General features: G+C 46.0%; 1 protein-coding gene across 1 annotated transcript in view; it reads right to left on the bottom strand.

Moving 5' to 3' along the window:
- Positions 1 to 13,188, bottom strand: part of WDR62 (WD repeat domain 62) — a 699,214-nt gene extending 686,026 nt beyond the window's left edge. Inside the window, exon 1 of the mRNA XM_085625650.1 lies at positions 12,949 to 13,188. Coding sequence (XP_085481776.1) covers positions 12,949 to 13,077 — 129 coding nt within the window. The 5' untranslated portion in view covers positions 13,078 to 13,188. The remainder of the gene's footprint in view (positions 1 to 12,948) is intronic.
- Between the last annotated feature and the right edge of the window lie 8,764 nt (positions 13,189 to 21,952).

Here is a 21,952-nt window from a genome sequence, read left to right as displayed (position 1 = left end):
CACACACCTTCTACAGACACACCTACAATAGTTGCTGCACAGATACAAACCTCCTCTTACACAGATACACACTTCACACACACCCTACATATACACACTATATGCACAGACATATACACCTGCCTGCATAAACACACAGTTCGCTTGTAGACAAAAACTCAACCTTTGTAGATAGATGCAGTGAGACTCCCAGCAAAGAGATACACCCGCTGCACAACCACACTGTGTTGATACGCGCACACCGGTCACATACGAAGACTCTCTTACCTCCAATTAATCATGTAGATAAACACAGCTGCTTCACAGATACCGCTACACACCTTTTTCAAGGCAATTAGTGTTGTGGGGGCAATCTCACCCCGTCCACTCAAGGCATTATGACATTCTGCCATGCCATTTCCTGAAGACATTTTAAATACAAGCAGTCTGAAATTGCTCAGATTGAGAAATAGCAAGATTTACTGTCAGGCTGGATCTTAAAAGCAGTAACAATGGCAAAGTCATTCATGTGCTTATGCAGTGCCTATAATGCAGTCTGTCTTGTTCTGAAAGGTCTGCGACCCATGTTCCTAACTTGGGAATAACTGAAGGGGAAACAACCGCTCAAAAGAAGGGGGCCCCTCGTTTCAATAAAGGTAGAGACCGGCAGGGGAAGTACACAATTTACTCAAAGGAGAAGGTTCTCTACCTGTTTCGCTCTATACGTGCAAAAAGTAGTAGTAGTGAAACCACAACAAGAGGAAAAAATTATCAAAAAAAGATTTCATTTGGATTTAATATAATGATGCATCAACATTATTTCAGTGTAAATATAAATATCCAAACACATTCCTCGAAAATACCTTCCCATATACTCGCACTCTCACATGCCTAATCATATCAGACATTCACTCAAATACAATCAATATGTACATAGATTAAGACCCCCCATAAGAATCCAAAATTGCACATGAGGCCTGACAAAGGAATATGGACGTGCCTCAAAAGAAAATAAACAAGTCAAAATAGACGAATCAAAGACAATCAATGACACAGTAAAGTGATGAATATACACAAATTTTCATGGATTAGTAAGCATTCTTGAAGGACAAATAGGGGGACTTTTTCCTGTTACAATATATTCCTACAGGTGGAATCCAACGCCGACGCGCGTTTCGGTGTTGAACCCCTATGTGGGCATCACCTTCCTCAGGGCGACAGAATCAATAAACAAAAGCAGTGGGATGTGCCTTAGTGAAAGAACGAGCGCTAGGTGAGTAGAAATGGAATGCTGGTCGGAATGTATAGATGATGGGCCTTAACAGCAGATGAGCGCTACATGCGTAGTAAAGAGAGGCTGGTCAAGATAAACAAACAATGGGCTGTTCGTCAGATACGGTCGTTAGGGTGAAAAATTCTGGAATCGGATCCGTAGAGGGCGCCAAAAAGTGGAGGCGTGGCAGGACGGAAGGGTCTGCAGCCGTATATGTATAGTTACAAGCAGTAGGTGGGGGGGGAAGGAGGATCGCCGAATCACAGGATGGGGTCGATCTCTCTAAAAAATCAAAAGGGTCCCAGAAGAAGTCGTCGACCAGGTCCCTCAATCCGAGAAAGGGTTCCAAGATATTCAATCTAAGCAGGAGGGCAGCCCACCCCGTTGGTAATGCTGCAATAGGTACTGGGAAGTGCATGTCCAGCCCCGTACTTGAGTGGCCGGATTTCGTCTCAGGCGAGCGGCAATGATGGCCGTACCAATGTGAAAGCTCCACACGTAAAAACGAGAAATAGCAAGATTTACTGTCAGGCTGGAACTCAAAAGCAGTAACAATGGCAAAGTCATTCATGTGCTTATGCAGAGCCTATAATGCAGTCTGTCTGGTTCTGAAAGGTCTCCGACCCACGTTCCTGACTTGGGAATAAATGATGGGGAAACAGAAGACTGACAAGAAAATCAAGAGATTACAAAAAAAAGGTGCAAAAGAAGCCACATATTTTCACATCTAAGGAGGGGCCATTCTGTAAACATATGATATCAAAACTGCAATTTAAGGAGCTTGCAGAAGGATAATGGTTCCAAGGGAGTTGTGGCAGGAATGTCCATGAAGACAGGTCATGATCCATGGCAGACTTTCAGGATAACCATTGACTATGCAAATGAGGCACAATGAGATTACTTGCATGTAAAGGTATTTTATTTTATGTGATAATAATGAAAATGTGGTCTGAATTTGGCCCTTCTGGGCCTATGTTGGACACCCCTGCTACCTGGGTTGTTTAAAGCCCTCTTTTCTTGATAATAGCAATGTTCTACAAATTGCAATGCCTGCCTAGCTCAGCGCAGCTGGAGATGATCGACATAGCTGGATCATTTGATATTTGAACTGCATCTCCAGCTCCGATATTATAATTTATTTCCTTTAATCTGGGTGATATACATCAGTTGCTGCTCTCTTGGCATGGAGTGGCGTCTAAAGCAGAGAGATACACAATCTCATATGTGGCATAAAGGCTCAACAGTCCAGCACAGCACTGATAGCCTTGGGACACACAAAAACCAGAGTGCACAAAGAAAGATTTCTAGGCTGGGGACGCAGGGGGAGCATGGCACAAGCCGTTCTCCCCCTGGGTTTTTTCGCGCAGTGGAACGTGCCACGCTCCACGATAGGTGTCGGTAGGGGAGGGGGTGGGATTTAGGTAGGTTATATATAAGGGAGGCTTTTGGCGGGAAGACACTTGCGACGTCAGAGCCAAGGGTGTTCATGGACCTTTGTTGAGGTATTTCCCGGTCAGGTACTTTGTCTTGCTTTGCGGTACTTGTAGCTTGCTATTTAATATGGCGGATAATGCGGATGTGAGAGACATGTTACGCGTTTTCTGTGAAATGGGGTGGGAGAACCTTCTGAAGCCCCATTTCTCTGGGGAGGCGTGGGTGGGCATTGACCGCCCTAAGCGCAAGGTGGTGCGAGGGGTGGCGGAGGCTGTTGCCGCTTGTTTACCAGCGACTGCTAAACTCCCACATGCGTCAAATACCTCTGTCCATAGGCCGGCTTTAAAACATTTATCCGGTCAGTTTTACCACCCGGAGACGGGCACTGACGTGGCTGAACCAGACATTACTTCTCCTTTGGCGTTGGAGGCGGGGCACTCTTCTTTAGCGCCCGACCTACCCAGAGGCCGTTTGACCAGGCGAGGGTCTTCTCGCAGGGGTGGCGTCTCTACCACGAAGCTCTCTGCCTCGCTCTCCCGCAGCAGACTGAAGCGGGGGCGGAGTTTAACAGGCAAGGTAACTGCCGCTGTTTCTCTTTGGGCGAGCCCCTCCCCTGCCGGGCAGTCCCAGGGTCTTTTATTCCCTGCCAAGGATTGCTCTAGTGCGCGTATGGGGTACCACAAAGAAAACATTGCACCCCACAATAATTTTTCAATGCGTTCCTCCTCACTGGTGGCTTATTCCAGTGACAGCGGGGAGGAGGGGATTGTTGAATCAGATATTTACCGACTCCCTCTGCTTTAGGCAATTCGCAGGTTCAAGTTAGTGGAATTCGTTAAGGGCGCTCACTTGTTTGGGGTAAGACAACATTTCCACAGACTTCTGTTTCCAGAGTACACCCCTTTTATAGCGCAGCCCCTTTGGTTGTGGACTCTCATACAGGTCTAGAGCCAGATGACTCCATATTCACTGACCACAGTTTTGACTCAGAAGTTGAGATTTTTTGGGGTACACATCCTCCCAGCTTGTGTGGCGAATCTCAATTAATGCAGGTGGGGGTTACTCCAGTTGATGACTTTATTTTCCCTACACCTCGCCCTTTTCCTACACAGCCCTCTACATATTTTGATTCAGCTTTGGGTCTTCAGTCTGGTCAGTGGGTATGGGTTGAGCATTCAGAGGTGGCCACCTCAGCAGCGCCAGGTTGCAGGTCATCGCGGGGGGAGAGGGGGGCTTGACGTAGCGCCTCTTTCAGGCAAGTGCGGCTTAAAGTCACAGGCGTCTTCCTCAGGCATGACAGCGTCTGGAGTCCCCAGTGGTTTGCCAGCAGAGCACGATGCGGCTTTGCGCGGAGGCCAGAAACACAAGGCGGATCAAGAGTGGAATTTCCTCCGATAGGTAGGGCATTTGGAGCGGATGTCAGTGCCTAATTGGAGGTCGAATGATGGAGGTCTGAGTGATGGGGAAATGCCTGGAGTAAGTAATGTTGGTTTAGATATGTATGATGATCAATTGGATTACGGGGACGACAGCGATGAATTGGAGGAGGGGGAGTTGAGGGAGGAGGCCTGTGCTGATCCCGTGCAGGTTTAACCACACAGGAACGGGGTTCCAAGGGGTTTGTCGGGGGCAACAAATGTGCTTAGTGTATTGCAGAAGTCAAGATCGGACCGAGCAATGGACCAAGAACGGTTAAGCGGCCCTCTACAGCGTGACGATCCTAAGGAATTTCAAAGACGTTCATCTCAGTTACCGTCAGGTAAGGCACAATGGTGGGCCTCTTGTACTCGACCAGTCAATAGGAAGCACAGCACACATTGGTGTTGGGGAGGGGTTGTTGTCTTCTGACTTGATCATTCAACCTGGGGAGGTCATGCAGAATATCAGTACGCAGGACAAAGCTACGGGTAGTGGCATAGTAGACGGGACCTCTAGTATTCAGTCTAAGGAGGTGGAAAAGTTAACTCTTTCTGGTAACAAAAAAGAGGAAGAAGATCACAATATTCATAAGAAACTTCCTTATATGGGTATTGCAATGCCTTTGGGGTCTGACAAAACAAGAAATAGAATTTGGAAACACAAGTTCATAGATGTTTTTAAATTGTTACACAGGGACATACAGACAAAGGAGGGTTCTAAGGAGGAAGAGTGGGAGCTTGCCAAACGGCCTAGGGTTCCTAAAACCATTGAAAATTGGACGTCAGCTTTCCTCATTTATGCGAGCATATATTGTGAATGCCACCAATGCAGGGCAGTAGCTATGTTTAAAATATATGGATATCATTCGCAAGGCCCAAATGCATTTCGGGGGCTATGCGTGGTTAAGCTACGATGAAGAATTCAGGGCCAGGATTAGTATTTTTCATGACAAGCCGTGGGGTGATGTTGCTTCTGAACTATGGCTCTAATGGATGTCTTCTACTCACCCGCAGGCAAAAACACATTGCCAGTCACAAATCGGCCCTTTCAGCCTCGCCCCACCCAGGCTAGGGCGGGTTGGTTTGGAAGAGGACAGACACCGGTGTCAGGAGCATGCTGGAACTTTAATCAGGGATTTTGTAACAGACAATTTTGTCGCTACAAACACGAATGCTCGCAATGTGGGGGGAAACATACACTCAGCCAATGTTTCGCGGGGTCCAAGTTTGGTGACCATGGAAGATTTCAGAGGGGAAAGGGTGCAACATTTCATTATCTACCAAAGGGCACATAGCCCAATTAGATTTGAGGTTTTAGAACAATGGTTGGGTGACTATCTAGACGTAGAGGCTGCTTCTAAACTGTATTGGGGTTTCAGAGATGGTTTTAAGATTGGGTATCAAGGGCCTAGGCAGATGAGATGGGCAGACAATCTAAAATCTGCTAAGGAGCTTCCCCAGATAGTACAACAGAAACTGGACTCAGAACTACAAGCTGGCTGAATAGCTGGTCCCTTCTTGCAGGGTCCTTTTGAGAATTTGATTGTGTCACCTCTGGGCTTAGTGCCCAAGAAGTCGGTGGGGGAGTATCGTTTGATCCACCATTTATCATGGCCGGAGGGTCAGTCCATCAATGACTTTATTTCTCCAGCGGACGCCAGTGTGTCTTAGGTGTCAGTTGATGACGCCTTGAAGTTGGTGAGGTCAGTTGGGGCAGGGGCGGAATTGGCAAAGAATGATATTCAATCAGCATTTCGCCTTTTGCCTATACATCCTTCCGATTTTGAGCTACTGGGTATGTTTTTCAATGGTGCTTTCTATGTGGACAAGGTTCTTCCCATGGGTCGTTCCATTTCTTGTGCTCTATTTGAGACGTTTAGCACTTTTTTACAATGGTGCTTTACCCAGTTGAGCGGTCATGTTTCTGTCTGCCATTATTTGGATGACTTAATGTTCATTGGTGCTGCTCACACTGATCAGTGTAGGTTGGCGTTTCACAGTTTTCAAGACATGGTACAGGAACTGGGTGTCCCATTTGCCGCAGAGAAAACAGAAGGTCCCAGCACGAGGCTAACTTTTTTAGGAATTGCGATGGATGCCTGCGGAGAAAGTGCAAGAAATCGGGTCCTTTTGTTGAGTGTCATTCACCAGTCAAAACTGGAACTCAGGCAAGTCCAGCTTTTGTTAGGTTATTTGAGATTTGCCTGTAGAGTGGTCAGGGTAGGCAGGACTTTCTGTAGGCGTCTGGGAATGTCAATGTCTGGGGCTTACCTCCCTCATCACAGGATCAGGATTTCTAAAGCTATCAGGGAAGATCTACGTATGCTGCAGTTCCTTGAGGATTTCAATGGAGAGTCATTGCATTTTGTTGAGGACAATATGTTATGGCAGATACAACTTTTTTCGGATGCGTCAGGTGCACACGGTTTTGGTTTGTTCTGGGAGGGTCGTTGATGCGCAGAAAGTTGGCCTTCCCATTGGTTACAGCAGGGGCGAAGCATTGCCTCCCTGGAATTATTCCCTTTGATTGTGGCTCTTTTTGTCTGGAGGGAGGAATTTTAAGACCAATCTGTCCTTTTCCATGTCGACAACATGTCTGTTGTGGATTTAATCAACAAACAGAGAGCAAGAGACTTAAGAGTTTTGCGCCTTTTGCGGGCATTCATGTTACAGAGTTTAAAGCTGAACATTGTATTTAGGGCTAGACACATTCCTGGTACCAATAACTCAATAGCAGACGCTCTGTCTCGCTTCCATTGGCAGAAGTTTCGCAGTTTGGCGCCAGGTGCACACATCACCAAGACTCCGATTCCACAGAGCGTTTGGGAGTTGGGGGATTGAGGATCATCGAGCTAGTTGAGAACTCTGTAGCTCCCACCACCAGAAGAAGCTATCGGCAGGCTTGGAAAGATTTTCTAAGTTATGGAAACATTCACTTTCATCTTGGGAAGGTGGATAATAACGAATGCTTTATACTGGATTGTGTACTGCATCTGATAAACAAGGGCCGATCTCCCACTACAATTGCAGGAAAGTTGGCAGGGATTTCCTTTTATGGTCAGCTATGGTGGGGTCACGACCCAGTTGAGGGTGTTTTGGTGAGGAAAATGTTAAAAGGTCTGGAGCAGAGAGCGGAGTCATACATTGCCACTACGGGAACCAGTGACTTTTGAGTTATTGCAACAGCTGTTGCTTCAGTTGCCTTTATGTTGCTATGATGAGTGGGAAGTTTTTTTATTTCAGGTTATGTATGATTTGGTTATTTTTTGGTGCCTTTGGGGTTTCTGAGTTATTGGGTTTGCGTGACCAAGCTGGCATTCACAGTGATGAGGTTGTCTTGCAGCAGAAAAAACTTAGGATCTGGTTGAGAACATCCAAAACAGATCAATTAGGCAAGGGCATGTGGGTACACTTCAACAGCAGCGGGGTGGAGGGCTGTTGTCCTGTGAGTGAGTGGGAGCATTTTACCAATGCAGTCTGGTTCAGGTCTAGTGCAATATTTAGCCATAAAAAGGGGAATAAGATTTTTTGAAAATTCTTTTTATTGGCATTTATAGTAAACATACTGCAAATATATACACATACGGATTTACGGTATTCATGAAAAGGGGAATAAGATTACTAGAACTCACTTGTTAGCAGTATTAAGAAAGGCCCTTGTTAGGTTGGGTAAAGATCCTTTTCTGTTTGGCACTCATTCTTTCTGTATTGGTGCAGCCATGAGGCCGCGAGGTTGGGTTGAGAAAGCAAAAGACACTCAATTGATGGACGGAATGCAGAACAAATCAAAACATTCACCCCCAGTCAAGTGATCTGGGTTAAATCCATCATTCTTTTGCTCACCATGCCACACCTGGCCATATGCAAATCAGTCTTGACCCTGTGCCTCATGGTAACAGCCCAGCCTGAACTGCCAAGCCAGGTCCTCCCTAGACCAGAAAAAAAGCATCCTAGGACCGGTTAACGGGTTTCACCCCTCATCAGCCAGGATAGCTTGATTCCAGTGGCACAGTGAGCACAGGACCCACGTCTGGGCATACCTGGCGCACTTAGGGCGAGAAAGCAAAAGACACACAATTGATGGACGGAATGCAGAACAAATCAAAATATTCACCCCCAGTCAAGAGATCTGGGTTGGGCATGGGATGATATAAGGCGGATCGGGAGGTGGAAATTGTGCTCGTTATATTAGAGAATGAGATGTTTTTTCAATTTCCTCTTTGCTAATATTTGTTTTTCTATTTAAGTTGCATGCAGGGCCCATCATCAGGAAAAATGCACACCTGGATAGTGGGACATTCTTTCATAAAGTGGGCAGCGAATTTTGCAGAACAACAAATTTATGACAGATCCCTTGGACTTCCAAGCGTTGGGCATGAAGTGTTCGGGAAGGGTAAAGGTGGTATGCGGTGAGTGGATTTGTTTCCTACTTTATCCGAACTGTCTTCTTCTCTGGGTTTTCCTGATATGCTAGTCATCCATTTGGGGAAAAACGATTTAGTGTATTTGTCAGGTTTGTCTCTCATTAAGCTGGACCGCTCCATTCTCAAGAACAATTGGGTGGGCACATGTTTAATTTGAACAGAATTTATATATAGGAAACACCGGAGAGGGGCATGGAGTCACGCCGCAGTGACATAAGATCAACCGGGCTATGAAGGTATTCCGTCAAGCCATGGGTATTAAAGTGTTGTCACATAGCAACATTACAGGATCTGAGGGCCACTTATTTGGAGACAATGGTGTTCATTAATCCCAATAGGGACAGGCTTATTATTTATTGGAACTGAGGGATTTGCTCGCTAACTTATGGAATGAAAATTTATGGTGCAATCAAAGTCTCTTATGTTTTTTCCTTTTCAGCAATCTGTAAGGTGGAGCCAGAAAAGCTCTTCGGTTTTCCTTGGTGGCGCTTTTTGGGGGGGTGGAAAGGCTAGAGCGGGCTTATCCATCCCTCGGAGGTGGGGGGGGGGGGGACAGAACGCAGGGGAGGGGAAGAAAAAAAGATGGGGTTTGCAATTACATGGAGATTATTCTGGAAGATTCGTTTGAGTTGTTTGGGGTATTTTTATTCTCAAAGGTTGGGGGGTTTTGAGAAGATAATTCAGGGGATTTATAATGCCAATGTTGTTTATACAGTTGTTTTGCTTAAAGTGATGAAATGTACCTGTCTTAATAAAGTGGCCTTTTTTGCTATAACAAGAATTAGTGGGTTGTGATTATTGCGTGAACCACAGTGGGCACCATAGACAGGTGCCGAGCTTTCTTGTAACACAACATCAGCTGTGTTTGAATATAATTTGGGCAAATACTAACCTGGAGACCAATTCACTTGACCTGTCAATGTCTAAGCATCTAACCATAAGCACTGCTAGAAACAAAAGCCATAGCAAATTGCGGTAGCCAAAAGATAGGACTTAACATTTGTGAATGCTATGTGACGCTGGGGTGGGGGGTAGTTCACATCAATCCATAGTGGGTTGAGCTTGGGCATATTTGATCTCTGAGAGTTAAACATATTAAGTCTTACAGAACCCAGCAGCTCTTTCTACACAGCATCTTCTTCCCAGAAAGATTGACAAATGGCAGTTTACACCAGTTTAAACAGTTGCATGATTTGGACAGAGCAGTAACATATTGTGTGTCTTAGGAGATGAAGCTTTCCAATATTAAAAAGGTACCTTCTAATGGAAATTGCACGTCCTTAACACCAGAAGAGTACTCATGCCAACATTTTAATCATGTTTATTGAGAAAATAGGGGTGCCCCTGAGGTTAATTCCTAAATCAGGGTGCTTGTAACATTCGTTTGCAAAACAGATTAGGAACAATGTTTAAAAATACAAGGACCTACAAAACGGACAATAATGGATAATTATTAGGTATACTTTATTTATGTCACTTTATATATACATTATAAAGGGAGTGTATCATATTCATGTATTTTGATACTTTCAAAATAAAGACAGAGAATAGAACATATGTTTCTTGTTTTTTTTGGAGATGAATCAAAATTCAAACACAATATATAAACTCAAATATAGATCTACAAAAGGTTTGTACAAAGTAACAGATTAGAATTTCAAATGGTCATGGCTGAGTCGATGTTATATCCAACATCGACTCAGCCATGACCATTTGAAATTGTAATCTGTTACTTTGTACAAACCTTTTGTAGATACATATTTGAGTTTATATATTGTGTTTGAATTTTGATTCATCTCCAAAAAAAACAATAAACATATGTTCTATTCTCTGTCTTTATTTTGAAAGTATCAAAATAAAGGAATATGATACACAATCCCTTTATAATGTATATATAAAGTGACATAAATAAAGTATACCTAATAAAAAAAAATTGTATCTACTGGTGATATAATTTTCCATTATTGTCCGTTTTGTAGGTCCTTGTATTTTTAAACATTGTTCCTAATCTGTTTTGCAAACGAACATTTTAATCATGAACACGTATATAATCTAATGTCTGTCAACATTTCAAATGCAGACAAACCTAGAAGAGGAATCTTCTGTCCCTCCATAAGATACACCAGGAGCTTTAGGCTTTTTTAATACAATACCCATCATTTTCACTCATTATAGTCCAAAAACATCAGAAAATGAACAAAAGAGCAACAATCAATTCCAGCGCAGAAATGGTCAATCAATTATAGCGCGGTTACAGCAGCAACAAACCAATAACAGCGGACCTGCATGACGACATTTTAGCAATCCTAGCACAACTTTCAGCGTCAGTCAGCCAGCTGAAGAACAACTTTCAAGTGAATTGGGAAAACAATCCAAATCCCTTTGTCACTATACATTATCACTGGGAGCATTATCACTTAGAAATAAACAAACACACACCATGGTTAAAAACGTCCAGCAGAAATACACATAAAGAATAAAAAGGATGAGACAGGAACCTTTTAAACTAGGTGGCATTGAAGCCTAACTAAGGCTTAGTTAGCATAAACCAGTAAAACACACTTAAACATGTTGTAGCAAAATAGCTTTAACCCCTTTAGTTGGAGGACGTGACGGTTCCGTCCTCCACCGTGGTGCTCGTGTGCCGAGAACGGAACCGTTCCTTCCTCTGGACACGACCACCAAATCACCTCAGCTGTTTCCAGGAGAGGGATTCCTTTTTTGTTTTTGAGCCTCGGGAGCTGGGAGAAGAGCTTCCCCAACATTCGTAGGAGTTTTTTCCTTCTTCAATGTAATGACGATCGGAGCGCATGACACACTAATTTCATTACATTGAAAGTGAAATGAGCCAATTGGCTAATTTCACTTTCACTGCTTCGGTGCTAGCAAGGCTATCTCATGGGAGAGGTATCATTGGAAAGGGGAAAATCTCCCCTTTCCAATGTTAATCTTCCCTAGTGGATCCCTGCTTGGGGATCGCCACAAACAGGCACAGTCTTTCTGCCACCGCGCCTTATGGGAACAGTTCAGCCCGAACAACCACGCCAGGCACTCCCTGGACCGGAAACAAGCATCCTGGGACCGGTTTCGGGATAAAACCCCTCATCAGCCAGGCTAGCTTGAATCCAGTGGCAAAGTGAGCAAGGGACCCATGTCTGGGCATAACCTGCCAACTTAGGGCGAACAAAGCAAACACAAGGAGATGATGGACGGAGCACTGAAACTTTTCAGACACTCACCACCAGTCACAGACCTGGGTTGAATCCATCATCGTTTTTTAGCTCATGTTGCGACCCCAGTTTAGACCCAGCCATATTCAAATCAATCTTGACCCCGTTCCTTATGGGAACAGTCCAGCCCGAACTGCCACACCAGGTCTTCCTTGGACCGGAAACAAGCATCCTGGGACCGGTTTGGGGTAACACCCCTCATCAGCCAGGCTAGCTTGAATTTAGTGGCAAAGTGAAGAAGGAGTCCACGTCTGAGAATACCCTGACAACTTAAGGCTAACAAAGCAAACACAAGGTGATGATGGACAGGGCGCTGAAGCTTTTCAGACACTCACCAAAGTCACACCTTCTGGGTTGAACCTCTCATCGTTTTTTAGCTCACTTCGCCACCCCAGTTCAAACCCTGCCATATGCAAATCAGTCTTGACCCTGTTCCTCATGGGAACAGTCCAGCCCAACCTGCCACACCAGATCTTCCCTGGACCGGTAACAAGCATCCTGAGACCGGTTTCAGGGTCACACCCCTCATCAGCCAGGCTAGCTTGAATCCAGTGGCAAAATATTTAATTTCACCAAGATTCCTTTTTCTTTATTATTGTGTGTATAAATGTAATTTAAAATATGTGAGGTCAGAATATCACTTGTACATTACAAGCACCTATTGCATTTGATTTAGCAGACTATATTGTTGCTTTATAATAATCTGGGCCGATATGGGTTTACAGTACAACTGTAAAATATTCAGGTGCGCCGGGGTCTTGTGTGTGTCCCCCCTCCTGTGTGGCTTCACAATGGTGTGGTCCACACAACATAACAACAACTGTCTTGTCTCTTAGTTCAACACTTTTACTATGTTCTTCCCAGTGCAGCGTTGTAATGTGACCTATTAATGTCCAAGTTTGCAATTGTCAAGGAAATACACTGTTTTAATTCTATTTAACGTGATGTTTGTTGTATGATTTACCTAGCAAACATTTTTAGGGCTCGGCTCTCCCTTTTAATTTGTTGGCTCCCCCAACACTCCTTTCCCGGTCTAAAATATCGTCATATAGGACCGTGCCACGTACAGGCGAGTGCACTGAAAGGCGTCGACACGAAACAAGTACAGTTAATAACAGCTTAGGAGCAGGGTCAAACAGCTGTTGGGTAGGGGGGATAAAATGTACAGCTACTCTCTTCCTTTCTCCTACCCGATGCTGGGACTCCGCCACACCACGCTGCAGTCGCGGTTTCCGGCAGGGGCCAACTGGCGGGGAGGGCAACAGGTTTCGGAGGCGGAAGTCTGGATCCGGAGCCCTAGAATGGGACAGGGAGGCCATGGAACCGGTACACCGAGGGATAGAATCAGACAGACGGTCCGTTGTAAACACTGCCCTCCTACGAAGCAGTAAGCACTTTGGTTCGTAACGCGCGGGGAGAGAGAGCCTTGATTTGGCGTTCCCACGCTCATTGGCTAAACTTCTTCTCACTGTCAGCTATTGGCCAATGAGCAACCTTCAGGAGTCTTATTGGTTAAACCATACAGCGTAAAAGACAAGACTGCGCGATACGGACCGTAAGACTATCCGAGCGGGGCCCATATTGGAGTGTAAACGACTACAGCGCGTCTGGAGCAGAGATCACGGATATGGAATTTATATATTCATTTTGAAACAGAAAGTTGTTCAGATTTACAATTATTTGATTATTTGGACTTGTTCTAAGTATCTATGCTTACTGTTTGCCATGTACCAATTGGTGCTCATTTAAAGCGCTCTGATACCTTCGGTTAGAGTTCGCACTATATACAACTGCAAAGAGAAATAACTAGTATTGGTACTGCTCAACATGGATGTCGATATATTAATTGATTAATTCTTATTAACTGGTTCTTTCTTGTCTGATGCGTTTCGCTTGAACCAGCCTGATTTTGAATGTGGCACTCTAATGCTATTACTACTAATGTTAATACAATATTAATACGAATACTACAAAAACAAACTGGGACAACCCCAATGTTGTGTTGTGAGGACCGCGGAGCTCGCGACCTCATGGGGGTGTTTATACCGGAGTTTACGGTGGCCTGGCACACACAAGGAACACAGGAGCCTGGATGCAGTATTGGTGGTCACTCTCGTCGTTCGCCTAACTGGCGTACGTTCGAGCGTCACCCATTTATTAAACCTAGGTCACATGACCCTACGTGGCGTGCCTGTTACGTTACAGGCACGACACCACATTCCTCCCCAACAAACATGAAATAAACAATAAATTCGCAATCTCAGTGCCATACCAGTTCAGATAGTGTCAATACCTAATAGCTCGCCAGGAGCAACATTTCAAACATGTAATTGAGAACAGTCTTACGTGAAATAGTCTCTCAGCCGACGACTGGGCTCAGGATTCTCTCGCAAGCGGTACTGGATTCGGCCACGCCCCTCTGCCTCTCAGACAGCCACACCAGCCGGCATGACACCTGGTTCACTGTCGGTGTCCCCTAGTTCTTCTCTAGAGATCTCATTTCTGGACTCACCATCCGGAGGTGGGTTACCGCTCGGTTCTTCATTCCGATCCCTAGCGGGTGCTGTTCCAAGACTTATGTCTCTACTGGGCTCTGCTGGTGTCACCACCTGACGTTCTTGATCCCCTGAAACAACCTCAGGCAGTGAAGATGGTGGCTGGTATTTCTTGAAAAAGGACATGTTTCTGGTCACAGTCTCTCTTCCTCGCATCGCAGTAATCCGGGTGCCTTTGACACCCACAAAAGTCCATGGACTCTGCTCATATGGCAGACGGAATTTTCCGCTCATCACCCGGTTCTTTAGTAGGACCATATCTCCTCTTGCAAACCATCGAGACTTCGCACACTGTTTCTTACTAATTTGAGCATGGGCTCGGTGACGTCGGGCATCCACTTGAACGTTATCAGGTAACTCAGGGCGCCATTGTGGGTGATGTGGAATAGAGTTATTGACTACTCTTCCTATGAGCAGATGCGCCGGAGCTACTCCCGTGGTGGTGTGGGGTGTCTGACGGTAACTCTACGTAGAAATGTGAAGATAGCAAGCTCTATGGACTGTCGTTTGTCAGAGGTAATCCTTATTACCTTGTTCAAGGTTCACATGAACCTTTCGACTTCCCCATTGGCCTGGGGCCATCTTGGGGTAATCCTCCGGTGTCGAATGTTCAAAGACTTGAGGTACGTTGTCAGTTCTTGCCCTTGAAAAGGGGGTCGATTGTCCGTCCTCAGCACCTGGATAAGGCCATGGGTTGCCATTACTTTTTCAAGCTTGGGAATCACCTCGGCAGCACTGAGGGATGACAGAATTTCGACCTCAGGATATTTGGAATGGTCATCAATGATTACTATCAGGTGCCGGCCATCAGGCAGGCTGCCAAAATCCAGACTGACACATGACCAGGGTGAAGAGGGCCTGGGTTCCGTAATAATGGGAGCAGGACGGGGAGCGTCCCCAGTTACTTGACATGACAGGCAAGAACGAACCGTGGCCTTCACCAACTCGTCCATGAGGGGAAACCATACCTTGGTCCGTAGTTGTGACTTAGTTTTGACCATCTCCTGGCGTCCAATGTGAGCTAGCTGAACGACCCGGGCCGTGAGGGCCGTCGGAATGACCAGTTGGTGTCCCCTCAGGAGGCATCCTGAGGAGTCTTCTGTGAGCTCATCTCGGACATGATATAAGCTGTCCATGATCCGCTGGGCCTCTACAGTCAGAATTTTCCACTCCTCTCTGGCTCGGTGCCAATGACCATGCTTCAGGGCTGCCTTGGCCCGTTGCAAACAGTCGTCCTTCTCTGACTCGGTTCGCAGGTCGTTCATGGAAAGAGAAAGGGGGCAGGACCGGGCTATGACACACCTCACATATTCCTCTGTGTCGGCGGCCTCTTCTTGCTCCTGTTCCGTGGCAGCTCTAGGATGCCGCGAGAGGTAGTCCGCGGGATTCCGGGACCCTGGCTGATACTCCACCCTGCAGTTATAATTTTGGAGCTGCAGCATCCATGTCTCAATTCGGGGTGGCGACTTGGAGGATGTCCTCGAGAAGAGAGCGACTAGACGTTTATGGTCAGTCGCTACCACAAATGGCTTGCCATACACATATAGGTGAAAATGACGGCAGCCCCAGTGTATCGCAATGGCCTCTTTCTCGATTTGCGAGTATCTTTGCTCCGTGTCCGTGAGAGACCGACTGGCGAAAGCTACTGGTGCCCAGTCTTCTTCCGGGCCTCGTCGTTGTAGAAGCACAGCCCCCAGTCCTGTGGGGCCAGCATCATCGGCGATCTGGGTCATCTTCTGGGGATCGAAGAAAGCTAGGGTAGTTGCTTCTGAAAGCGCTTCCTTGATGTCATTGAAGGCCTTGGCTTGCTCCTTGTCCCACTTCCACGGCGTGGAATCTTTTGTGAGCTCCCTCAGCGGCTGGGTAAGTGTTGTGAGATAACGAATGAAGCGCCCACAATAGTTTACCATTCCGAGGAAACTTCAGACCTCCGTGACGTTGGTGGGGGCCACAGCATCCTTAATGTCACGAACCTTTTCCTGATCTGGATTCACACCTTCCGCCGAGAAGGTATATCCGAAGAACTGTAGTTTGATCTTTAGAAATTCGCACTTCTCATGGTGAAGGGTCAGTCCAGCATCTTGGATGGGGCAAAGCACCTGAGTCAGTCGTGAGTTATGTTCCGGGCTTGTTTTGGCATGCACCATACTGTCATCGCTGACATTTATGACTCCGGGTATCTCCATGATCAATTCATGTATCGTATTCTGGAATACCTCAGCCGCACTTGATACACCAAAACTCAGGCGCTTGTATCGCCGGAGACCCACGTGAGTTGAGAAGGTGGTTATGTTTCGAGAGGAGTCGTCCAGTACTAGCTGGTGATACCCGGACCTCTGGTCTAACTTGGAGAACCAGCAGGCTCCCGCCATTTCCCCTATGAGGTCATCTATGGTCGGGGTGATATGCCGTTCCCTCTTAACGGCAGCATTTGGTAACCTCATGTCCACGGAGATTCTCACTGCGCCCGGTTGTTTTGGTTTTCTGGTGACGACGATTGGGGAAACCCACGGCGTGGGTCCCAAGACCTTCTCAATTATGCCAGTTGCTTCTAATTTTTTTAGCTCTTCCTCCACTAGAGGACGGAGGTGGAATGCTATCCGCCGGTGGCGCAAGGCTACCGGTTATACTGTGGGGTCAATGTGTAGATGCACCTCTTTACCTTTGAACTTCCCAATCCCTTCAAATACATTAGCAAATTCCTTCAATATGTGTTGGACTGACTCCTGGTACACTCCAAACGCAAACTTTACAACCCCCAAATCTTCAGCGGCCCTGCAACCTAATAGCATGCCCTGTCCATCTTCCGTGACGTATACGTTGGTAGTGATTGAATGGGCACCGTGGGCTATCAGAGTCCTAAATTTGCCTCGCATCTTCAGGGGTGAGTCTTGGCCATATGCGAACACAGTGATGCCCATGTGGCTGAGTGGGGGTGCCGAGTTCAGAGTCTCATATAGGGCAGAGGCCATGATATGCGAACACAGTGATGCCCGTGTGGCTGATTGGGGGTGCCGAGTTCAGAGTCTCATATAGGGCAGAGGCCATGATGTTGATGGTGGCACCAGTGTCTACCACCGCTAGGACGTCCTGAGAGCCTACCTGGATATTACATTGAGGTAGCCGTCGGGCTTTCCGGGTGGCTGATCCTTTCATGTGTACTTTGTGTACTGCGCGCTCCTCCTCCTCGTCATCGTCCATGTCACTTGGCCCTTTCTCTTCTTCCGGGACCATGTTCACCACTTGACGAGGTTTCCGATATCTCTTTGATCTGCAGACCTTTTCGAAATGGTTAAATCGCCCACATCCTGAGCACCTTTTCCCTTTGGCTGGGCAGTCCGCTGCCCTGTGAGGTGGTCCTCCGCAGTAACCGCATGTTTTTGTCTGCCCCTGGGACGCCGTTCCCGCGTCTTTTTTCGTCCAGCGATTCTTTGACTTTCATATGAGCTGCCCGGGCTTTGGATAGTTCGTTTGTGCGCCCTAATGTTAGTATGTCCTGTAGTGGCTTCCCAGATTCCTCCAGGATTCTTGCACGGAGCTTGGCAGATGCACAGCCCTGGATGATCTGTCCCCTAATCTCCTCCGTTTCGTCGCGGAAGCCACACGTCGACGCCAAGTTCTTGAGACGAGCGTGAAATGTGTCAAGGGACTCTTCTGGGAGTTGGTGCGCCTGCCGGAAAATGAACCGCTCATAGTCCTGATTGGCCATTGGCTCAAAATAGCCATTGAGAGCATTTATCAGGGTGTTATAGGTCTTTGGCGTGGCTTCATTGAGCGTCTTGGTTATGTTATGGATGTCTTTACCCCCCTAGATGCAGCAGAATAGCTCTTTTCTCATCTCTGTGTACCTTGGTGGCTTCAAAGAAAATCAGCAGCCGTTCTACACAGTCTTTCCATTTGGGGACGAGTGACGACGGGGAGCCTTCCACAATAAAGGGCTCTATCGGGGGAATTGTGGACATGGTAGCTCTCAGTGACTAGTGACTTTCTTGTGTTCCACCCCAGAAGCTCTGTGGAGGTGATCTCCTGGCTGCTAGCGTATATATTTCCCCTTTTTTTTTGATCTACTGTTTCTTCTTTTTATTTATTTTTTTAGCAGCCTCCCCTGGGGTCACTTTGTATGGCACTTGCTGCAATATTCTGCTGTGCTGGCTCCTCTGGGGATTTCTTTTAGGGGCAGGAGGGTCAGTTGTTGTCAGACCTCTTCTTGCTGCAGTCACTGGTGTGCAGGGATGCTAGCACTCTATGTGCATGAGGCTCACTGGCTGGTGCTTGATTAGTGGCACTGTCTTGATTTCTGCCTCCTTCAGAACATCATTTCCCCAGCGCGCTGTGGCATTCAACGTGTGTTCTCCCCCATGTGTGCACTGAGCAGAGAAGCACCAGGGGAAGCAGCCGCGATCGGCTGAATAAACACCGGGCACAACGCTGCGCACGTGGCTTAGCCCACGTGTGTGCACAGGTGCACGTGCGGAGGCTTCAGGAGTGGAGCAGCTCACCCGCGGCGGCAGTCTTCAGCGGCGATGACCCAGCGGGAGCTCACCTCGTTACGGGGAACAGTGTGCGTCATGCTTCCGCACTTCCAGCACCAGCGCACCGTGGCACGAGAACCGCAGGGCAGGTGAGAAGCCCTCGCGGTCGCCACTCGGTGCGAGAGCGGGGCACGCCCACCCCTCGTCACCAAATGTTGTGTTGTGAGGACCGTGGAGCTCGCGACCTCACAGGGGTGTTTATACCGGAGTTTACGGTGGCCTGGCGCACACAAGGAACACAGGAGCCTGGATGCAGTGTTGGTGGTCACTCTCGTCGTTCGCCTAACTGGCGTACGTTCGAGCGTCACCCATTTATTAAACCTAGGTCACATGACCCTATGTGGCTTGCCTGTTACGTCACAGGCACGACACCACACCCAATAAGTCCAGTTGTGTTCATTAGTGAAAGTGGTTTTTTTCATGTGACAAATAATTAAGACCATTGCGAAAATACACGCATTTAACAGGGGTCGAACATCACCACGCCAAGATTGTCCACCATTATGCAAGGGCAAACATTACAGCATGGTTGGGCACCAATGTGCCAAGAGTGCCTATAATGTGTCAAGCAATTAGACTTTGATTGTACCTGTTAAAACCAATTTTAAGAGATCCGTAAGTTACAATACATTAATTAATTAAAAAAATATGATGCCAAGCATTAGCATAGAGTTAATAAATTCATATTTCTGGTTCCTACATTTTCAGCAACCTCAAAACGTACCTCTCTTCCAATGCTAGTTCAAGCATTACCGCCTTGTCCGTCTTCCTCGCCACAGTAATTACACATGAACTATGCTGTGGTGAGGAAGACCAGGACTCGGAGTAATGAAGATTACCGGTAAGTAACCGGGGGATTATCCAAAAGGGTGCACATCAGGCAAAAATGCCTAAGTTTAGCAATATTACTAACATTGGACAAGCTTATATTTGCACAATTATCACATCAATTAGTGATAATTAGTACTTGTTCACATATGCAACGTCACTGTTTAACCCTAAATGTATCTTTAGATCTTCTTCACTACTCAGTAATCCGTAGGGCATGTCCTGAGTTGTACCAACACTCCTTAATCATTAGTGCGTGTTCAGGTTTTCACCATCACACACTCGTTTTGTAATGTAAAAGTGCATACTAATTGAACTGTCACTAAATATTCTTTAGTTCCTACCATGTTTGCACCATCCCTTAGAAAACTTGACAGCATACCCAGATGTGCACCATAACACAATAATCTATAGTGATATGATATACACCAAAACTCCAAATCTTTAGAGTCTGTACATATTTCCCCATTACTCTATAATGCTTAATTATGTTCTGATTGGTTCCACTCAATTACAGTTGATGCAATTGGTAAGATTTGAGCAGTTCCACCACATGGCATACACGCATATTGATTGCTACATCTAAGTCCAGAAAACAAAAAATGCTAATATACATATTGCCTTGAATAGCTCTATATGGGCACATACCCATGCTCAGTATGGTGGCATCCCTAATTGTTTTATGTTGACATGGTATCTGTAATTTAGGTTTTTATCAGCAAATCGGCTTTTTGATGGTTCCAGGCAATAACATGTTGTGCACATTAAAACAAATATCTGCTAAAGTATGAATCGGAGGTAATAAAGGGAAGAATGATCTAGATCTAGTAACTCCGCTATGGCTTACATAATTCCTCAACAACAAATAGCTTTTTAGTTACCTTAAGCGGTTAAGGCACTGGCAGCCCAGATATATGTGTAGGCAAAGTGATTCATGAAAATATGCTGATGAGCTATCTTTGGTGATTAATGTAGAGTTTCCTAGTAGTTTATGACGGAAAGTCTTAATTTTATTAAAGACACGGAGACGAGTATTATGCTTTCTTATCTTGTATTTATTAGAATAGCAGCCAAGATAAGTACTAAAAACTATAGTTCCCAGAAGGCCAAGCGAACGCTGACCAATGGGAACAAAAGAACCAACAACCAATGAATGAGCCGTCCTAGGTATAACGACGGGTCTGACTGCGAATAGCCCTCTTTTCGTCAGCGAGCAGGCTAGATAATATCCAAAAACAGAGGAAAAATAGAACAAACAATACAAATGGCCAAAGTCCAAGCAAAAAGATCTTGACCACGATGCAACAAAGTCATCCTGGAGGAAGAAGCAAGTCTCGAGGAATCGCTGATGGGCAAAGGAGCATCACGAAGCAGAACAGAATCCTCATGGAGACCATGGTCCCAATCAGGAAGAAGCGGGAGGCAGAGCTGGAACCGCTGTAGGGAGGGAGAAAAAAGACATATCAGAGATGATGCGGTGGGATAATACTCGCCTCTGTGTCTTTAATAAAATTAAGACTTTCCGTCATAAACTACTAGGAAAATTTACATTTTATGGCAAGACCGGAGGCTCCTATTATGCTTGTTCAAAGCATATCAACAACCAAAGAAGCAGCAGTAATTACAGGTTTACAATAAAACATATGGAACATATTGTCATTGGAACAATCAGCTGATCTCAGAATGTCCTCCAATCTGGAGCCTGCCCAAAAAGCTTTGGGCGCCATGGCTCCCCTGGTGGAATGGGCCCCAAAGACAGAAACATCATGCCAGCCAGGGACATAACCCAACGAACCCAACGGGCTAGAGTGGCAGAAGAAACAGGATTATGAGGTTTGCGGAAAGAGATGAGAAGCTGAGAGTGAGAGGACATTCTGAGATCAAAGGTCCGCTGTTCGTACACTTTGAGGCATTGACCCACACACAATTTAGGTTGAGAAGGAAAATAAGGATAAAAAACAGAATTCAAATTTGTTTTAGTACGTTTGTTAATATGAAACATCACCCCGGTAGGGGTAAATTGGCAAGAGGAAACATCCATCGCCTTAACATCAGAAACACATTTGATAGAAACCAAGCACAACAACATAGTAAGTTTAGCTGAAAGCATTTTCAAAGAAAGATCTGGGTTATCTGGCCAATCAGAGAAGAGTTTAAGGACTAAATTCACATCCCAAAGGTTAGAGTACTTCGCCAACGGTGGTTAAGAGAATTTTACACCTCGTAACAGATGACAAATTAGGGGGTGTTCTCCCGCTGGTTTGCCCTCAATTGGACCA

Source organism: Triturus cristatus, chromosome 9 (genome assembly GCF_964204655.1).
Source record: "Triturus cristatus chromosome 9, aTriCri1.1, whole genome shotgun sequence".
Classification (NCBI taxonomy): Eukaryota; Metazoa; Chordata; class Amphibia; order Caudata; family Salamandridae; genus Triturus; species Triturus cristatus.
The sequence above is the reverse complement of the archived record's forward strand: the minus strand, read 5'-3'. Positions and strand labels throughout refer to the sequence as shown.